This window comes from Betta splendens, chromosome 1 (assembly GCF_900634795.4).
Source record: "Betta splendens chromosome 1, fBetSpl5.4, whole genome shotgun sequence".
In the NCBI taxonomy this organism is placed as follows: Eukaryota; Metazoa; Chordata; class Actinopteri; order Anabantiformes; family Osphronemidae; genus Betta; species Betta splendens.
Window position 1 is genome coordinate 4,256,278 of NC_040881.3, and position 16,919 is coordinate 4,273,196.

The window sequence follows — 16,919 nt, forward strand, 5'->3', positions numbered from 1 at the left end:
GTTGGAAGCAGAGGTCGAAAGTAACTGAGTACATTAGTGATATTTTCATTTATTATACTTTTGGGAGGGAAACATTAAATAGCTGTATTATATATGGACAAATATATTATGTGCCAGTTGCTAGCTATATTTATCTTCACGTGTGTAACTATTATCGTATTAGTCCAATAGATGGCAGTGTTGGCGCTGAAGTGAGAGATGAGCGCGGTCTACAGGGTTTCCCGGTCCTAAAGACAAGGACAGAAAGACGATCTGAAGCCAGAAGTCGTGATTTAACTTTTACTGAGTGAACAGTGAAAGTTTCAGTTTTCCATGCACTGTTTATCTTCAATTGGTTGAAAGAGTGTCATGGCGAACGTTGGCTGAAGACTGAAGTATTTAGCTTTTGTTCCATTCGCCGGTTGTTTTTTTTCCACAGCCTAAACAGATGTGAAGGCTGTACATCTGGCAGCCCGTCGGTGGATGAAAGCCTGCGACGGATAAACACTGGAGCCGTTACATTCCTGTGTCCACATCATTTTTATAGACAAGCGCTGAGCTCATAATAGACAAGGATAATTGAACAGTCAAAACTCACTACTGGGTAGACGGACTTTGTTCATTTATTTGGTCATTATACTATCAGAGCTCTGGAATTTCAGACAGCCTTATTTATATACTTGTTTCTAACTGGACAGGAGAGACTTGGCATACTAAATATTTATTTAATGCGTGTATTAATTAGGTACGCAAACTGCAGCATCATTTCTATTCACCAGGTACTTACTTAAGCAGCGTATAAGCTTGTTTGAATAAACTCTCACTGTGCACTTTTGAGAGTATTTTTAATCACAGGCCCGTGAGCGTGACTTGCCAGTTTTCAGTGTGGGGGCAGTTCTCACCAAATGTAAGAAACAGATTCACCACTTCACTGAAACGTTCCTCCAAAATCAACAAACAGTAGAAGCCCAATAATAACATTGATCTAGTGAGATGTTAAAAGAACCGGTAATCATCACTAGGCTCAGTAGCTGGCAGTGTCCAACATATCCCTTTGGTCAAAGGGTTTATAGAAAAACAGATGACTCTCTCTCTCTCTTTCTGTAAAATAATAATAATAATAAAAACAAACGGATTCAACTCAGAGTCGTTTACAGAGTTTGAATATTTATTTAAAGTTTTTCCCGCTTCACAACCCTTCCCTGTGTGAAAGCCTAGTCTGAAAGGAGGAGGATACAGGCCACTATGGCGCCACATCAGCACATTTATTAACACGGCTACTTGTTTAGTCACAACACCTCCACCTACCACCGCTCTGGCACTCTGTGCTGCCGTATGAAAACACGCTAGCATGATGAGGCTAGTACAAAAACAACCCCAAGGTCTGATAACAGAAGGGGCTGAAATTGACTGCTACTAATGAATAGAAAAGAAGAGGCAGTATTATTAAATATTTCCACAGAGAATAAATTTGGGGCGGATGATGGTGGCAGAGAATAGAGTTTGAAGTATCCTCTGTCGTCCCTCAACGAGGTTGCTGATCCGCAAGGCGCACGTTGATGACGCACTAAAGTGTCGAGGCCACAAGATTCACAGCGTGGTCGTCGTCCTTCTCCAGTCAATGATCCAGCTCCTCTCTCCTCCTTCCACACAAAAAATGATTGACTACAAAAAGAAAAAAAAGAGGTTCAATACAGGTCCCAAACTGCAGAGGGAAATTTTCACAGCTCAAAACCTTGGTCCATGGTCAGAGAACATTTAATGAAATCTGGTTTTGTGCTGCACAATAGAGAAAGTTGATAAAGCTGTTAAACCTTTCAAACCCTGTGTAAACAGGGTTATCTTATCTTAAGCATGCAGGTAATACCTGAGTAGGTGACTACAGATCTCCGAGAGGAATGATTTCTTCGTTGATAAAAAACTCAATGGTCTCCTCATCCCAGTCTTCCACGTTGCTGTCTAGCTCATCAGTGTCCACACCTACAAGGCACAACAACAACATGTAAGATGAACTTAAAGTAAAGATGACACTGAAGCAGGAAATCGAGTTAGTTTAGAATTAACAACAAAGGTGTCCCACCTCCTCGGAGCTCGAGGCGCATGCTCTTCTGTTCAAGATAGAGCTGCAGCGCTGCCTCCTTGTATTGATGGTACTCCTCCATCATGGTCCTGCGCTTGTCCACCAGGTCCTACTCACACACACACACAAACAGAACATTTGGCATTTTATGCTAAAAAAAAAAAAAAAACTTCTTTCTCCAGGCCACAAGAGGATTGTCATTTGCCCAAACCTTAGAAGCCTTGGACTGGCTTAGACGATCCTTCTGCTCAAAGATCTTTGAGTACTTCTTAAGATCCTTCTTAATCATCTGTAAAATAACATAGGCATATTTACTGTAGAGTAAAGCTACATAACTGTATGAGAGTCACTTCTCATGAAAAAATTATGTTACCTTGATCTGTTCTGAGCTGAGCAGGGTAGGAGGTCTGGGTCTCCAGAGCAGCTGACAGAAGCGGTCCTTGTTGTTCTTCTGAAGAAGACGACCCTGGAACGTCCACAGCCAGTATGCATTGTCCACCTGTAGAAGAGGCCACAGTCAGTATTATCAGCACCTTGTTAGGAGGGAAGAAGTAGAGAACGTAAATTTGTGAAACTATGAATGCAAGTACCTTGTGGCTCCACCAGGAGACTGAGGTGACAACGTAGCGACCAGTTGGGTCCCACTCCACGTCAGAGGCCATGTAGTGCTCTGCTATATTCATCATGGTGCAGTCTGATGTGTCGACAAAGGCGAGAGCTCCATTCATACTGAAAACGCAGACAACAAGACAGTGTCATATAAAAAAACAAGGCAACATTTCTCACAAAGCAAATGTATAACACTGTACAAGAATCGGGGGCTCATAAACCAGATGTGAGACGTTTAAAATGTTTAGGCAGTGGTGAGTTCTTGTGTCCACATCTGCAAAACAGGGACTTAACTGACCTCCTGAGTCCAGCCAGCACCATAAACTGTCCCTGGGGGCTCCAGAAAATGCTGTTGGCCTGCTGCTTGTCAAACATCTCTGTAAAAAAGAAAAAAAATAATTACAAAACATTCGCGGCACACAGCTTTATCAAGTGTTCCTGACTGTGCAACACAACAACAGTAAGGTACCACCTCTGCATTATTCACTCACTTATGAGGTCTATCTTGCCATTGTTTTTGACATGATAAAAGGAGGCATTGATTCTTGGAGACTCTCCGTGGAGAACAGCAAACTTGCTGCCGTTGGGCTCCCAGGCAAAGGCTATTATGCTTTCTGAAAGGGAAACCACAAGGACAGGTCAGGATCACCTGGAAATATATATGGTAATTTGTGAATTTATTTTATCTTTCTTACCCTTCATCTCCACCACGTCAACAGGAACCTGCTTCTCTCGCATACGGAAGATTTCAAAGTTGGTAACAACACCCTAAAAAGCAAACAAAAAAAGTTAAGTTTTCTTTTTTTTTTCCAAACCCGTCAGGTACCAGTAGGTTCCCTCTCAGTCTGTGTAAGTACCTGTGTTCCTTTAGGAGTCCTGTCTACTTTGACGCATAGATAATCTCCATTCCGCTGCCAGTGCAGTTTGCAGTCGACAACGTTGAAGAGGTTGCGGACCCGGATCTCTTGACGCGAAGGCATCTGCATCAGAGTCACTCTTGCTGGGATGTCTTTGTCTTCAGGTACCCAGAATGCTATGATGTTGTCACCAGGAGACCAGGAGAAGTCCCTGTAAATAGATATACAAACATCAGTCATTGTCCACATGCTGTCACCATTAAGACACCCATCCTTAAAATGAATATTCACGACTCTTACTTGATCCCATTAATCTTTAGACTCTTCTTGTCGAGCAAGCCCATAGACTGAAAGAAGCAGAAACACAGTTTTTAAGTCACTCACGCATCTACACAGACAACAATTACTTGATTTCTTTTACTACTTACAGGAGTTTCATAGATGCTCAATGTGTCTGGGCTCATTCTGGCAAAGAACTTTCCATCATGACTCCATCTAAATTCAGATCAAAACCACAATTAGACCATTGAAACAACACAGGTTTCTTTACAAAAAAAAAAAAAAAAAAAAAAAACACAAACAAAAAAAGGAAACTGACTTGAATATAGGCCAGTGTGCAGAGCTCTCGCAGTGGAAGCCTCTCTTCTTCTGTCCAGTGAGAATGTCCCAGATGATGATGGCCTGTGGATCCTCTTTGGTGTCCATCAGTGGACTGAATGTCACAACATACCTGCACAGCAGCACAAGCACACGACACGTTTGAGCTGTTGCAATAAGTCGTAAATTCTGTACATAACTGGCCATTATTATAATCCACATAACGTCTTATTGCTATTCACTTCTTACCTCTCACATGGTGAGAAGTCAATGAGGGACACTCCCTGATGGCTGAACCTCTGAATCTGTTTGAACTTCTCTCCACCCCACAGAGCAATGCCACGCTGGTGGAATGTGGCCAGGTACGTTCCTTTAGGAGACCAGCGCACGTATGTCTCTGTCCAGCGCTGCATCACAGACAAAAGTGTTACGTCTACACGCCAACCTCTGCTGATGATCAACATTTAATATGGCTCATCTCAACTAAGCCCAGTGGTGAAGGACTTACTGCTCTCTCTTCCACTGTGATTGATTCCTTAGCATCATTAGAGAAGATGGCAGTCCTTTCTCCAGCTTCGTAGATCACACTGTACTGGTCACGGCAATCTGGGTCCTCAATCCAATGGCGCATATTGCCCTGAATAAACAGAGAAAATAAAGCTCACATCCAGGGTGCAGGTCACTTAGTGTTGTAGGTGTCTCAGGAAGAAACTGAACTAAAACACATCCGTGTTTTGTTTGGCTCACAGTCTGTCACACATTTCTCAATGGTACAACAGAAAATAAAGCTGTGTGATACACCCCTGAATATCATCATAAATCATAGAATGCGTTTTGTCCTGCTTTTTAACATCCATCTCTACTTGGTCAGATGCCAGCATACCAGAAAGTCACGACCGCATATGAAGCACATTCCACTGGCTCAGCAAAGACTGTTAGCTTTTTAGTATGTGCATGGATGACAAGCACCAACGCATGTCAAACAAACCACAGTCTTTGACAACCATACAATTATATAGTCTGATTGCAGTTAGATTAACTTAAATCCTTTGATTGTTTGCTGTAATATAGTTAAGGCAATGCTGTTGAGAAATATAACTACTGTTGTTTGGACAGGAAACCTGATCCTTTCTGAATAATAAATGTGAAGTGGGCCAAAATGCACAGTGCCTTTTCAGTGAAGCGGTGTGTTCAATGTTTTTTTTGAATCTATAATAAAACTTTAGCAGGTTATTAAAGCCATGATTAACTGCTAAAATCTCTTAATGGACAATGAACCTTTTAGCCCCACTTCTTTACATGCCACCTATGCATGTGACATAGTGAGACAACTGACTAACAAAAGATGAAATACTCACAAAATCTTTAAAGGGCTGTTTCTCAGGGGTTTCCCACTCATCACTGATGTTCATGTACCTGCAAACATTTAATCCAACATTACCACATACGTGTACGTTCATATTTGCTGCTAATCCTAATAGATATGACACACTTACTTGTCAAAGTCAGTAAAGAGGTTGACTCTGAATGTGTGTTGTTTATCGAGTTTGTATCCATCTGCATTTTTTACTGCTTCCATGGCCTGAGTAGGAAAAGCATATTCCAAGAAGATGTACCTGTACGAAGAGAAGAGATGTTTATTACTAAGTTCAACAATAACGCACAACATGAGAATTAATAGCATGAAAAACTATCATTGATGATCATACCCTTTGGTCATGCCATCAGCCTCTGGGTAGAACTCTGTAGTGATCTTTCCAAACTTGGAGAAGATCTTGTGGATGACATTCTTGAGTTTCTCCAAACGCTCAGGGCCCACCTGAGGAACGTTGTCCACCACCACCACTGAGTCTATGCCATCAGCCTCTTGGGGCTTCTCCCTCAGGACATCATCAAGAAGCTCTGAACACACAGGAAGGGGTAGAACGGTTATTAAGCTTATTGTATCATTAATTAGAAGTATTAGGAGACACACGCTTGCATAGAATGTCATAAGTGTCTAGTAATATGTTGTAATGAAACAAAAAGCAAATAAAAACAGCAGGAGGCCATTGACAAAAACAGAACCATATATGTTCTGTGGTGCTCTACAATAATAAGTAAATACACTGGGAGATGTATAAAATAGATCATGCAAACATGTACCAACGTTTGACAACAAATATTTCCAATTCATGACAAATTGGTTAAGATTGTAATGATCCATAAATCAACCCACTCAAAATTGTACGAATCGACAGCACCTGTATCTGCTTCCAGAAAGTACTTTTATTTAACGACTTTCATTAGACTGCATTACGGTTTACTAAGCAAATAATTAAACTAAAAATTAATTGTGGCATCAAAATGAATGGCTTCTTGTTTAATGCAGGATTAAGGAAGAGCATCTGTTAAGTGTTTTCTATTAACCGCTGCCCCTTTGGTTAAATTAGAAGTTGCGGGACCTCAGCAATGCATGTGCCCCTATGATTATTAAGATAAGCCCTTTAGTGAGGTCTAGTTAAATTAGGAGTATTGTTGTTCCGTTTCACGTTCCCATACCACAAGGCCACAGTGACTGATTATCTGGGTGAGGCTTCAGGGGCGTCAAACGGAGCTGGTTTAACAGCGAATGTTAGCCGCTGTCTGGGATCCGGACATGAAAATGCTGCTGTCGCGCGATTTTTCCAACATATCACAGTCAGACGTTTGAAGCAGGGAAACAAAGTACTAGTAATACGCTCCGAGGGCAAACTGGTTAGCAATGCTATCTGGAACCACCATTCAGCCATTAGCGTCCGGCTCTAAGCTAACGGTTAGCACCAGGCCGTGAAGCCGGCGACTTTCCTGCGGCCGCTTACCGTCATCATCGACATCGTCCACGTAGTCCTCGGGGTCGCTAAAAGAGGGCTCTTCCTCTTCATACTCTGGGTCGTCCACCATATCCACTGTGTCTTGCATTTAACACGACTACGGCGCAGTAACGGAGGAAAATTCCCACAATAAAGAGGCTGTCAGTCCTCGACCGGTGCGGCACCATGTGCGTCTACGTGAAAATGGACGATCTGACGGAAACGCATCGCCGGAACCTGCGTAGCAGGCGACTCGAGAGGCTGCGTGGAAACCGTAGAGTTTCAAAACATAGGGAGTAGTAATACTCGATGGACAAGCTAGTTGATTCTACCCAGATATGTTTAGAGATCGGTGAAAAGCGCGGGCGCGTTTGTTATGACTCTCAAACTTAGCCTGAAAGAAAGAAGAGGGAAGCCACGCGCCGGTTCGTCCCAAACGGTTTCCCGCGAGATGAATGATTACAAAAACTAGCTACAAGAAAAGTTTAGCTAGCAACACCCTGTAATATTTACTACGCACATCTGCTCGTGGTTCTATTGACAGACGTTTAAGAAGATGCTGAATTGAATAATTTGCCCGAGGCTTAGCGTCATCAACCCACGTTATTGCCATGGACGGGGAGTGCGTGTCGCTGCTTCCCGGGGTCTGTAAGGTGCTGGCGGACTCGGGCAGGTCCCTGCCTGATGACACCAGTCTGGAAAAACTGCTGGACTGGTTCACTGGGCTCAGCAAGACCGGTCAGTATTTGAACTGGTGCAGTGGTGTCGTTCGGTCCATCTCGTCATTCGTGGCCGTTTTACTGCTGAGGCGTGTTTACTAATTCTCATCTGTGTATGTATCTGCTCATGAAAATATATATTATTTAAAGCTGATACATTTCACAACGCCACAGTTGACACAAATGCCATGGGCCGATTTCCTCAAAGTCTATAACACAATAACAATACAAACAGAACATACTCTAAGAAATACGTTGTCTTGTGTGCATTTTTTTAATCCAGAGCAGGGTCGATATAAAATAAAATCATGTTTTGACCATGTGTTTTTTCCGATGAAGGCGGTTCCCTGCTGGAGTCCTGTCCCTGTCTGCTTGAATTCATATCCACTGTGGGTTCCAACACCGCTTTGGATCCTGGGGTCCTCTCCTTCGCTCTCAGACTCGCAGGCCTAATAGCTGCCAGGGAAGCAGGTTTTACCGTGCTTCAGGTAGAGCTCATTGCACCATCCACTTCTTCTACTTGCAGCTAATGCTATAGGTGCTAATGTGCGTGTCCGTCCGACAGGAGCGCTCTGTTGTGGACCTGGTCTTTAACCCCCAGCACTGGCAGGATGCTGGACTCTGGAGCGATCCCTGTATACGAATCGGCTGGATTCAGGGGTTACAGAACATGCTGCAGCATCCGAAGGCGCTCAGTTTTTTTGTACAGTCAGGTGACGGGTGTTAGATTGCAGTTGCAGTGCTGGTAATTCTGCCTCATCTTGAAACATTAAAGTAGGAAAAATGTGTGACTCCACAGATTTGACTCAGCTGCTGCTTCAGCTCCAGGCAGACACAAGCCTTTTCGTGGCCTCCGCTGCCAGTCAATTGCTCGGCCACATCCTGCTCCGCTTTCAGCCGCCCCCGTCCTCCCGGCGCGAGGGCACGGGTGAAACCGCTGAAGATCACCAGGGGACCAGCGTGGAGTACGCTGCTGTCGTGGTGGTGATTTCCGAGTACATCCAGAAGTCCCTGTCCACTGAAGGAAGCACTCAGCATCGTCGGAGCGTGCAGCTTCTCCGACTGCTGGCGCTGCTGCTCGCCCAGGCCGGGCCTCCGCTACGGGACACACTGCTCCAGGCCGTGGGAGACGCTCTGAAGGAGCTGGTGGCGGCAGGTTGCAGTCAGCTCACACTGCCTCTGATGGACGTGATCCTGGCTGCGCACAGGTACCTCGATCCTTTTTAAGAAATGGAACTCTTGACATTTTATTCTAGAGAGACATTTGTCGTCTTTTAACGGTACTCTGCATGTTTGTCTCCAGCAGTTGTGGTGCTGATAAACCAGACAGGCACCTCTCCTGCCTTTTGTCATCCATGTTCAGTGTCAACAAACCTGCGGATCTCATTCAAGCTGCGGCTGCTTTTCTGCGCAGAGGTCTTCAGTAAGCATCTGTTCGCAGCGTGATTTTACACTCTCATACAGAGCTCGGGTTGTGTCACACCACCACACACTCTGTCCAAGTTATAGTCCGAGCTGTTTTTTTTCATTGTTTCTGCCCAGTGACAGTGATCACTCAGTCTGGGCTGTGAGAATTCTGCTGCTACCCCTTGACATCGTTACTGGCCGGAGTCTGCTGGGCTCTAAGGACTTAGGTAACACGCAGCAAAGAAAACTGAACCTTGTGTTGTTTAACGTCTGTAAATTTAATTCACTGTAATTTAACAAGTTTCCTGTTCTTGCATCAGACGAGCATCGATTGTCCACTGCAGAGGAGCTGAAGATTAAAAACTCCTGCATCTCTTTGCTTTGTCTTTGTCTGACAAACACACCACACATCACACTCCTGGTGAGGAACAAAATAACCAAAGAGGAAATCTGCTGTAGGTTTTATGTGCAGCAGTGTAATAACACAACTGTCTCTCTTTCTCCCAGCCTGCTGATTTGCTGCCCTGTCCTCCAGGTTTAATAGTCACTGCAGTTCTGGCATTATTAAGTATCTCTAGTGGCCAAAACTCAGCATCTTCATCACCAACAGCCACTAGCTGCACTGAAGTTTCCAGGAATGTTATCGGCAGCAGCAAAGTTCAGAAATGTGCTTTAGAGGCTCTGGCAGCTCTCAGCTGCTGCCCAGGTAAACCTGCATGTTGGGATTTGGAAAAAAAAAAAAAAAAAAAAAAATATATATATATATATATATATATATATATATATATATATATATATATATATATAAACACAGCCAACACACGGGACATATCAGAGGATCATAAGGTCTTGGTGAATTGTGCAGTAAATAATAACCTAATTTACAGAAGTTAGAGGTTGTTTAATCATTTTGTAGAATTTTCAAAATAACAGAAAAATGCAAGAAATTGAATATATGCACTTAAACCAATGTATCAATATAATGTTGATTATCGATATTTGATGTGTGTGTATGTGTATTTCAGGAGGAAAGGAAAAGATGAATGAGGTGTTCACAGTCCTGTTACAATATCTGGACAGTCCTGACTCTGACCCCACTGTAAGTCTGCATGTTACCTGAAGTCTGAGTGTCACAGAGACAGTAATGCACCGTATTATACTGTCATTGTCTGTGCGCTGTGTCAAACAGGTCATCATCTAGTTCCTTGCCGTCATTAGTGAGGTTCAGTACTAGTGCTATTGTGTGATAAAATGCTTGCTTTGGACCTCACTGTGCAAAGGGGCAGTGCCTCAAGTTTTGTAGCACCACACTGTTAAAAATATAAATTTATCTTAAAGCTCTTTCTTGGTTGAAGCTGAGGAGTGAGGCTCATTGGAAAAATTGGCTGTAGAAGACAAGACAAACTGGTGTGTTGTGTCCTCAGGTGTTACACAAGTCATACCTGGCCTTAATAAAATGGATGAGCTTGTGCACAAACCTGTCTTTCCTAACAGAACAGCTTCGACAAGGTGAGGTTCACCTCACTAAGGTCCATAAATTCCCTCAAACCGTCCAGCTCTGCTCTTTTGGCGGACGCATTGATTTCATTCTTTATTATTTCTACCAGATCTGCTCTCGGTTGTGAGGAAACGCGTGTGTGACGTGCGTTGGGAGGTGAGAGACTCGACTGTGGAGTTTGTGGGAAAAGCAGCAGGTGTCCTGACGTCCCCAGAGGAGGCTCCTGAGGGTCTGCCGGTCAGCACCGCTCCTCTCCTGAAGGAGGCGCTGCAGGACACAGAGAGCTACGTGAGAGCCAGCGCCATAGGTGCTCTGGCACAGACACAGTGGCACAGCTGGCAGCAGGGGGCAGCACTCACACAGCAGCAGGTACATGTGCAACATGAAATAAATAATAAAACATCTGCTATAAATAAAATCATTCTGAGTGATTTCACTGTTATTGATCATTTTACTATGTGTGTCCTCAGACTGAAACTGTGAGCAGGCTGCTGGAAATTCTTTCCCAGGACACAGAGGGATTTGCCAGGAGGGCTGTTGTACAATACTTCATCTCCTGGTTCTCTGCCGTCTCCTCACACGCGTCTCCCTCCTCATCCATCTCCTCCTACCCGTCCGCCTCTCTGCTGATGAACTCCGTGCGTTCTGTCCTCTCTTTCGGCAGCGCTGATCTGGACTGGGAGGTCAAAGTTCACACGCTGGAGCTGGCTCGGTTGCTATTGGATGAAGCCTTTTTGGCTGAGTGGGGTTATAGAAAGAGCCCAGACTCTTATGCGGGAGATTCTGAGAGGACATGCAGACTTCACACACACTCAAGGGGTGTGGAGTCAGATTTAGCTGGTGTGCTAACCAGCCTGGTAGAGCTGGGAGTCATCTCAGCGTTGTTAAGTGGTCTGGTTGACTGTGACAGACCGGTGGCTCTGAAGGCCTGTCGACTGCTGATAAGACTCAGAGACACAGTCTCTTGGGACTCGGAGTCCCAAGATGCATCTGCTGCCATGGCGACCGTGACTAGGGTGTCTTGTGAGCTGCCTGGTTGGGGCTGGGGGCAGGAGATCAAGAAGGTCCTGGAGAGCAAGAGCAGTGACTGGGCTTCTAAGGATTGTGCCACTGCTCTAATCCTCAGTGGAGCAGATGATGGTGACTCTGACCAGGATGGAGGCGACCGCATGCACGCTGGTGTGTGTGAGGTGCTGAGGAGCCTGGGTTTAGACGAGAGGCTGGACATCCTCAGTCAAAGCAGTGACCACGTCCATAACTCTCCACTGTCTTTGCTGCAGGACATACTGGATGCGAGTGCTGCACACACTCACCCAAACACACAACCAGGACAGGAAGTCATAGTGGACTGTTATTGACACACTGTCTCATGTCTGACACTCAGGCTGCCTTCCTGTTGCTTTAGTGAAGAGGAGGTGATAAGTATAAATACTGCTTCATTTAAATCTGCAGCTTTTATGTTTAAAAAAATGTTAAGGCTTTTGAAATAAAAAAAACTGATTTGCATTTCCTTGATAACCAGTTGACGTTTAATTTTATTAGCATTAAAGAAGAGTTGAAAGAAATACAGCTGTGAGTCCCTCTAAATAGGTCAGGTATTTTAAGTCAGAATAGAAATAGAAACACCTAAACATAGAACAATGTGGAGTAAAAGAAAGAGCAGCTCTGAAAAGAGAAAAATAAATAATACTTACTGTGGCGTGTACAATATGTGAGTTATGTGGCAAAGATCTGAGCCGAAATTATTTCGGATTGAAACAACCGTGTGTGTTTTTTTTCAACTTTAAAGTCGTAAACCTCCAGCTGTCTATATGTAGATGACTTCATTCTGTTTTCTTCTGTTTCTTCGTCGTCCATGTCACTGATTTCTCTGGAGGAAATGCTTCATTAAAACCCCCGAGTGCAGAATGTGTAGACGTGAAGGATGGAGACGTAGAGGGCAGTCGCCCCCTCCACGTGTTCACACGCTCCTCCGCTCGGTCACATGGAAGAACAGAGGGAAGCGTGGGCAGAGAAAGCTCCTCTCATTAACTAATGAGCAGGATGTCAGGACTGCACACACACATTATCACATCCTGCTCTAGTGTTGTCGTACCGCCGTCTTCCACTCACACAACTCTCCTGGTCTTCATGGAGTGAAAGTACTTTAGGGTGGAACTCTGCTCTCTGTGCAGCATGGAGGCGTTGGCACTTTTCTCTTTCACGGCATCGGATGCGGCAGAGATCAGTTTTCAGAAAGGTGATATCATTAAGGTAAGTGTGTGTGTGTCTGTGTGTGTGTGTGTGTGTGTCAGGAGAAGCAGCTGCAATTCTGCCTGATTCATTAGGAATAATGATGGGTGTGTGTTGAAGGTGACAGAGATGGAGGATGATTCTGGCTGGGTCACGGCAGAGATCCAGGGGAAGCGTGGCTACGTGCCCCAAAGCTACATTTCCCTTCTTCCTCATCCGTAAGTAACACATTTGTTCAACTAGATGATACGCTGGGAATAATTCCTCCTTATTCACAAGATCTTGTGCTGTGTAGTTGTACTTGTGATCTCTTACAACAAAAAACTCCTAGAAAAGTCAGAGACAGTGATGAAAAGTTTCTGTGCATTTTTGGATTCCTGTAACACTTCTCAGGGAACCTCGGGGGGAGGTTCTAACTCACTGTGCTCCCGCAGGTGGTTTGCGGGTCGAGTGACCAGGCTCGAGGCTGAGGAGCGTCTCCGCTGGCAGGATCCTGGAGTCTTCCTGCTGCGGGAGAGTGAATCGGCTCCTGGGGAGTTTTCCATTTCGCTTAGGTCAGTGAACGCACCGCACCTCCCAACACATTCACCACCGTTCCTTCATGAGCCTAATCTCACGCCGCATTTCTTTCATGCATTTTGACGTGAACCTGCTAAATCCTGGTATATTTGCATGTGTCGCATCATCTGTGCTGCTGAAAAGCATCAGCAGAAGTGTTGCAGGCAGCAGCATCTTGTTACTGTTTGTTCAGCTGGGGTTTGTTTGTTTTCCATCAGACCGAGCACATTAGCAGGTTAGAGCCACGCGTCCTTGGGTGCATGTCAGAGTTGGCAGAAGCAGACTATTTAAATAAGTTCTACGAGAAACGCACTAAAAATACCACAGCTACACGGACGGAGTGCGTGTGAGAGAGGAGGGAGTGCAATTTGGGTCGGCAAAGTAGCAGGGGACACATTTAATCATTGAGAGTAAATGGAATGTGTTCAATAATCAGGGCATTGCATAACGCCACACTTTTCTTTAATGAAACACAGGTGCATTATGCAAATGACACATGCCACAGACATGCAGGCTCATAGCGTGGACACACTAACATCTGTCGGCCTGAAGGGGCCGAGAGCTGATCCACACGGATGCACCACAACGTGCAGCGACCGCAGCGAGCGGCAGAGGGGGATAAAGATCCAAAGCCCGAAAGCAAGCAGCCGCCGGCGTTGAACACGCTGACTCACTGTCACGCTGTCACGCTCACTGACAGACTTGGATAGAGCGGAGCCACCGTTAATGCTGTTGGTAAAACCGGTGCTTTTCCTGCTGAACCAGATTCTGCTGGGAAAAGCCTCTATTTGAGGAAACAGTGGCTGCTTCTTACCGCAAGTAATGAGGTTTTCATAGAGCGGCAGTCGGCTCTTCAGTCACCAATGAATTTAGATGCATGAGTTACTGTTCACTGGGATGATACAGAAACAAACAGACTGTAAAGAGGAAATGAAAAGAGGATACTTCAAAGCCTGTAAAACCAGAGATGGCTGCTGAACAATTCAAATTCAGATTCATTTCAATCCAGACTAAATTAAATGAACTGAAGCGTCACTGAGTTAGTTAAATATTTATTGTTTTGAGGGAGTGTGTTCACATTTGATGATGATTAGATGTTTATTGGACCAGTAATCAATATTTTGTCGTTGTGAAATATGATTTGAATGACATAATTTCCTCCTTTAGACAATATTTGAAAACTACCAATGAACGCGTGTTAGTGCACTGAATTACATGGCGAATCCAGTAAACCTGCTGCATTTTAGCGATACACTTTGAATAACGTCTGTGAGCTGATGTGAGCGTTGGTTCACATGCGTGCATAGAAAACCTCCTTAGATTATTTAGACCCCCTCATGCACATGCTGTTGTTTCCCACACTGGCTGAGGAATGCACAATATGCCGAGTGACGTAACCACGGCTACAGGAATGAGGAATGAGCAGGCAGTAAAGGTGCCTGTGGACCTGCCTCAGCCCTCTTTACCACACATTCACAGCTACGGCGACAGGGTGGAACACTTCCGAGTGCTTGAGGGGGGAGGTCGGTACTGCATCTGGGAGGAGACGTTCCCATCCCTGAACCGGCTGGTGGAGTTCTACAGAGCGCACAGCATCGCCGTGGACAAGGTGATCTGTCTCAGAGACCCTCCCTCCTCCCCTCAGCTGGCGTCCCAGTCTGGATGCAACCCCTATCCCAACCCGTACCAAGGCAGCTCCCAGGAGTCCCTCCTCTCAGCCGGCCTCTACTCTCCCCCGCCTCACCCAGACAGAGGGTCCAGCCAACACCTGCTGGAACCGGCAGCAAGGGTATGAAGGCCCTTCAAGTTATTGTTCCCCTTAAACAGCCGGTACGTCTAATTAATACTCACCTGTCTGTGCAGAAACGCCGCCTAGCTCACGCCCTCTGTGACTACACCCCGCCACAGACCGCTCACCTCCACTTTCTGCAGGGGGACATCATCGATCTGCTGGACTGCTCCGGCTCTATGGCCTGGAGAGGGCGCTGTCGAGGCCGTGTGGGCATCTTCCCCCCAGAATACGTCCAGCCGCTGCAGCACTGACGCCAGCAAACAGGCTGAGTAAGGGAATGGTGCAAAATAGAGTCCCCTGGTAGAAATGACATCACAGACCCAAGATTACAGTCAACATACTTACTACACTGCTCAAAAACCTAAGGCGACACATAAATTGCATTGTATAATTTGCTCAGAACAAAATTACATAACACTCGGTGAAAGCCAAAATCATCATCCCACAAAGGACAGAATTCAAATTCCCACTGACAATCAAAGTGAAAAAAACAACACAATCCAAGCTGCCAGAGTTTAGTGTGACTGCTGCCTGTGTGGACGTCTGAACAGGTCTGTGCATGCGTGAGTGTGCAACTTGTTCCTGAGGAGCTTCTGGACAGTCTGTGGCTGACGTGATGGGTTCATATGCACTGGTTCGTGTCACGCTGACAAAGCTGTGCTCCCTCAAGTTTTTGAGCAGTGCAAATAAACTCTGTATCAAATACATAAACATTGCAGCTCTAACCTGAACCTTAAAACTCTGACCCACACTTTTCTTTTACCAGTAACCGCCTGTAGTGAGAGAAGTTTGCTTTATTGATTTTTGGGTCCCTATATAACATTTGGTAAATGTAAGCAAACTATACAACAGCCAAAAAAGGAAAAGGCATTCATTACAAATATTGTTTGTTTCTGCTTAGGTTTTTGTTAATATTTTGGACATTTGTGAAGATGTAGAAAATTCCAGAAAACTGTGTTTTGCTTTTCATCTGGCATAAATGTTTTACATTCAAACATGCACAGTATTTAAAACACAAACAATCATGAACATGTTTTATTCTATATAGTAACTTAAACTCTTTAATAGCTTTAAAGTCATGAGAATTAAAAAACATAAAACATGAGAATAGTAATTGTACTTCAGATTTCTACACAAACTAAATTACAACTAAAAACACACTTTTTTGATTTACATTTAATGCCTAAACATGACTATAATAACTAGTTATCAATTAAACAATGTAGATGTAATTGCACAGAGGTACGATTACTTACTGCTTTATTTGTCTGGGACGCCACACAGTAATAAACATCACTGTAAATGTGCCGGAAATGCTCATTTTCAGTTCAGGTCTTATGAAGCCACAAAAATTTACTGTGAATTTTCTCACCTTTGAGTAAAGATAATGTGTCATGTTAACATCTTATCAGCTACAAGCTTTAATTGAGTACATTTCCCTTTTAAAACTTTAAAACTAGGTTGAAAAATTCAAATATTACATAAAACAAGGAGCTCGATCATAGACTTCATTACATACAGTACAAGTACATTACATTACCAATTGTGTTTGTCTAATAAAATGATTAGAACTGTCATCACTGATTCTACCAGAGCTGCTAAGGATTTAAGAATGTGAAGATGTTTTTATTACTATTTTCTTCTGGCCTTTTTCAAATACAATTAAAAGGTGTTATGTGCTTCCAAATACTGTTTGTCATATTGTAACCTGATAAAAATGTCGATATAGAGGCAGATAAAACCATTTTCTATTATCACAT

At 44.2% G+C, this 16,919-nt stretch overlaps 3 protein-coding genes across 5 annotated transcripts; 2 read left to right on the forward strand and 1 right to left on the reverse strand.

The window, feature by feature from the left end:
• Window positions 1-1,126: 1,126 nt before the first annotated feature.
• eif3ba (eukaryotic translation initiation factor 3, subunit Ba) lies at window positions 1,127-7,107 on the reverse strand. Its single transcript, XM_029145105.3, has 19 exons — window positions 6,963-7,107; window positions 5,832-6,024; window positions 5,619-5,738; window positions 5,481-5,538; window positions 4,631-4,759; window positions 4,372-4,529; window positions 4,124-4,255; window positions 3,954-4,020; window positions 3,826-3,872; window positions 3,526-3,736; window positions 3,364-3,436; window positions 3,160-3,282; window positions 2,967-3,045; window positions 2,650-2,788; window positions 2,433-2,558; window positions 2,271-2,348; window positions 2,060-2,168; window positions 1,847-1,959; window positions 1,127-1,644 (listed from the first exon to the last, which is right to left on the reverse strand). Exons 1-18 carry the CDS (start codon window positions 7,060-7,062, stop codon window positions 1,859-1,861), a joined length of 2,043 nt encoding a protein of 680 aa, XP_029000938.1. The 5' UTR covers window positions 7,063-7,107; the 3' UTR covers window positions 1,127-1,644; window positions 1,847-1,858.
• Window positions 7,108-7,556: 449 nt separating this feature from the next.
• Window positions 7,557-12,083, forward strand: brat1 (BRCA1-associated ATM activator 1). Of its 2 annotated transcripts, none has more exons than XM_029145076.3 (12): window positions 7,557-7,691; window positions 8,012-8,160; window positions 8,238-8,385; window positions 8,472-8,880; window positions 8,976-9,095; window positions 9,215-9,306; window positions 9,400-9,500; window positions 9,587-9,785; window positions 10,105-10,178; window positions 10,504-10,588; window positions 10,687-10,946; window positions 11,048-12,083. In XM_029145076.3, the coding sequence occupies exons 1-12, from the start codon at window positions 7,565-7,567 to the stop codon at window positions 11,933-11,935; spliced, it is 2,652 nt and encodes an 883-aa protein (XP_029000909.1). In that variant the 5' UTR covers window positions 7,557-7,564; the 3' UTR covers window positions 11,936-12,083. The 2 variants fall into 2 exon arrangements, with proteins under 2 accessions (XP_029000909.1, XP_029000914.1); XM_029145081.3 differs by having other exon boundaries at window positions 8,979-9,095.
• A 147-nt stretch (window positions 12,084-12,230) lies between these two features.
• Window positions 12,231-16,846, forward strand: LOC114852595 (GRB2-related adapter protein-like). Of its 2 annotated transcripts, none has more exons than XM_029145113.3 (5): window positions 12,231-12,830; window positions 12,930-13,027; window positions 13,244-13,363; window positions 14,847-15,156; window positions 15,231-16,846. In XM_029145113.3, the coding sequence occupies exons 1-5, from the start codon at window positions 12,753-12,755 to the stop codon at window positions 15,408-15,410; spliced, it is 786 nt and encodes a 261-aa protein (XP_029000946.1). In that variant the 5' UTR covers window positions 12,231-12,752; the 3' UTR covers window positions 15,411-16,846. The 2 variants fall into 2 exon arrangements, with proteins under 2 accessions (XP_029000946.1, XP_055368658.1); XM_055512683.1 differs by having other exon boundaries at window positions 15,300-16,846.
• Window positions 16,847-16,919: the final 73 nt, after the last annotated feature.

Bases quoted from the DNA above. Each gene is read 5' to 3' on its own strand.
- eif3ba (XM_029145105.3), bottom strand. From the start codon at position 7,062: ATGCAAGACACAGTGGATATGGTGGACGACCCAGAGTATGAAGAGGAA. The intron at 3,873-3,953 runs GTAAGTAGTAAA...TGCTTCTTTCAG, and splicing joins TGAGCATCTATGAAACTCCT to TCTATGGGCTTGCTCGACAA. The intron at 1,960-2,059 runs GTGGGACACCTT...TGTGCCTTGTAG, and splicing joins GCGCCTCGAGCTCCGAGGAG to GTGTGGACACTGATGAGCTA.
- brat1 (XM_029145076.3), top strand. From the start codon at position 7,565: ATGGACGGGGAGTGCGTGTCGCTGCTTCCCGGGGTCTGTAAGGTGCTG. The intron at 8,161-8,237 runs GTAGAGCTCATT...TCCGTCCGACAG, and splicing joins CAGGTTTTACCGTGCTTCAG to GAGCGCTCTGTTGTGGACCT. The intron at 10,947-11,047 runs GTACATGTGCAA...GTGTGTCCTCAG, and splicing joins CAGCACTCACACAGCAGCAG to ACTGAAACTGTGAGCAGGCT.
- LOC114852595 (XM_029145113.3), top strand. From the start codon at position 12,753: ATGGAGGCGTTGGCACTTTTCTCTTTCACGGCATCGGATGCGGCAGAG. The intron at 13,028-13,243 runs GTAAGTAACACA...GTGCTCCCGCAG, and splicing joins ATTTCCCTTCTTCCTCATCC to GTGGTTTGCGGGTCGAGTGA. The intron at 15,157-15,230 runs GTATGAAGGCCC...CTGTCTGTGCAG, and splicing joins TGCTGGAACCGGCAGCAAGG to AAACGCCGCCTAGCTCACGC.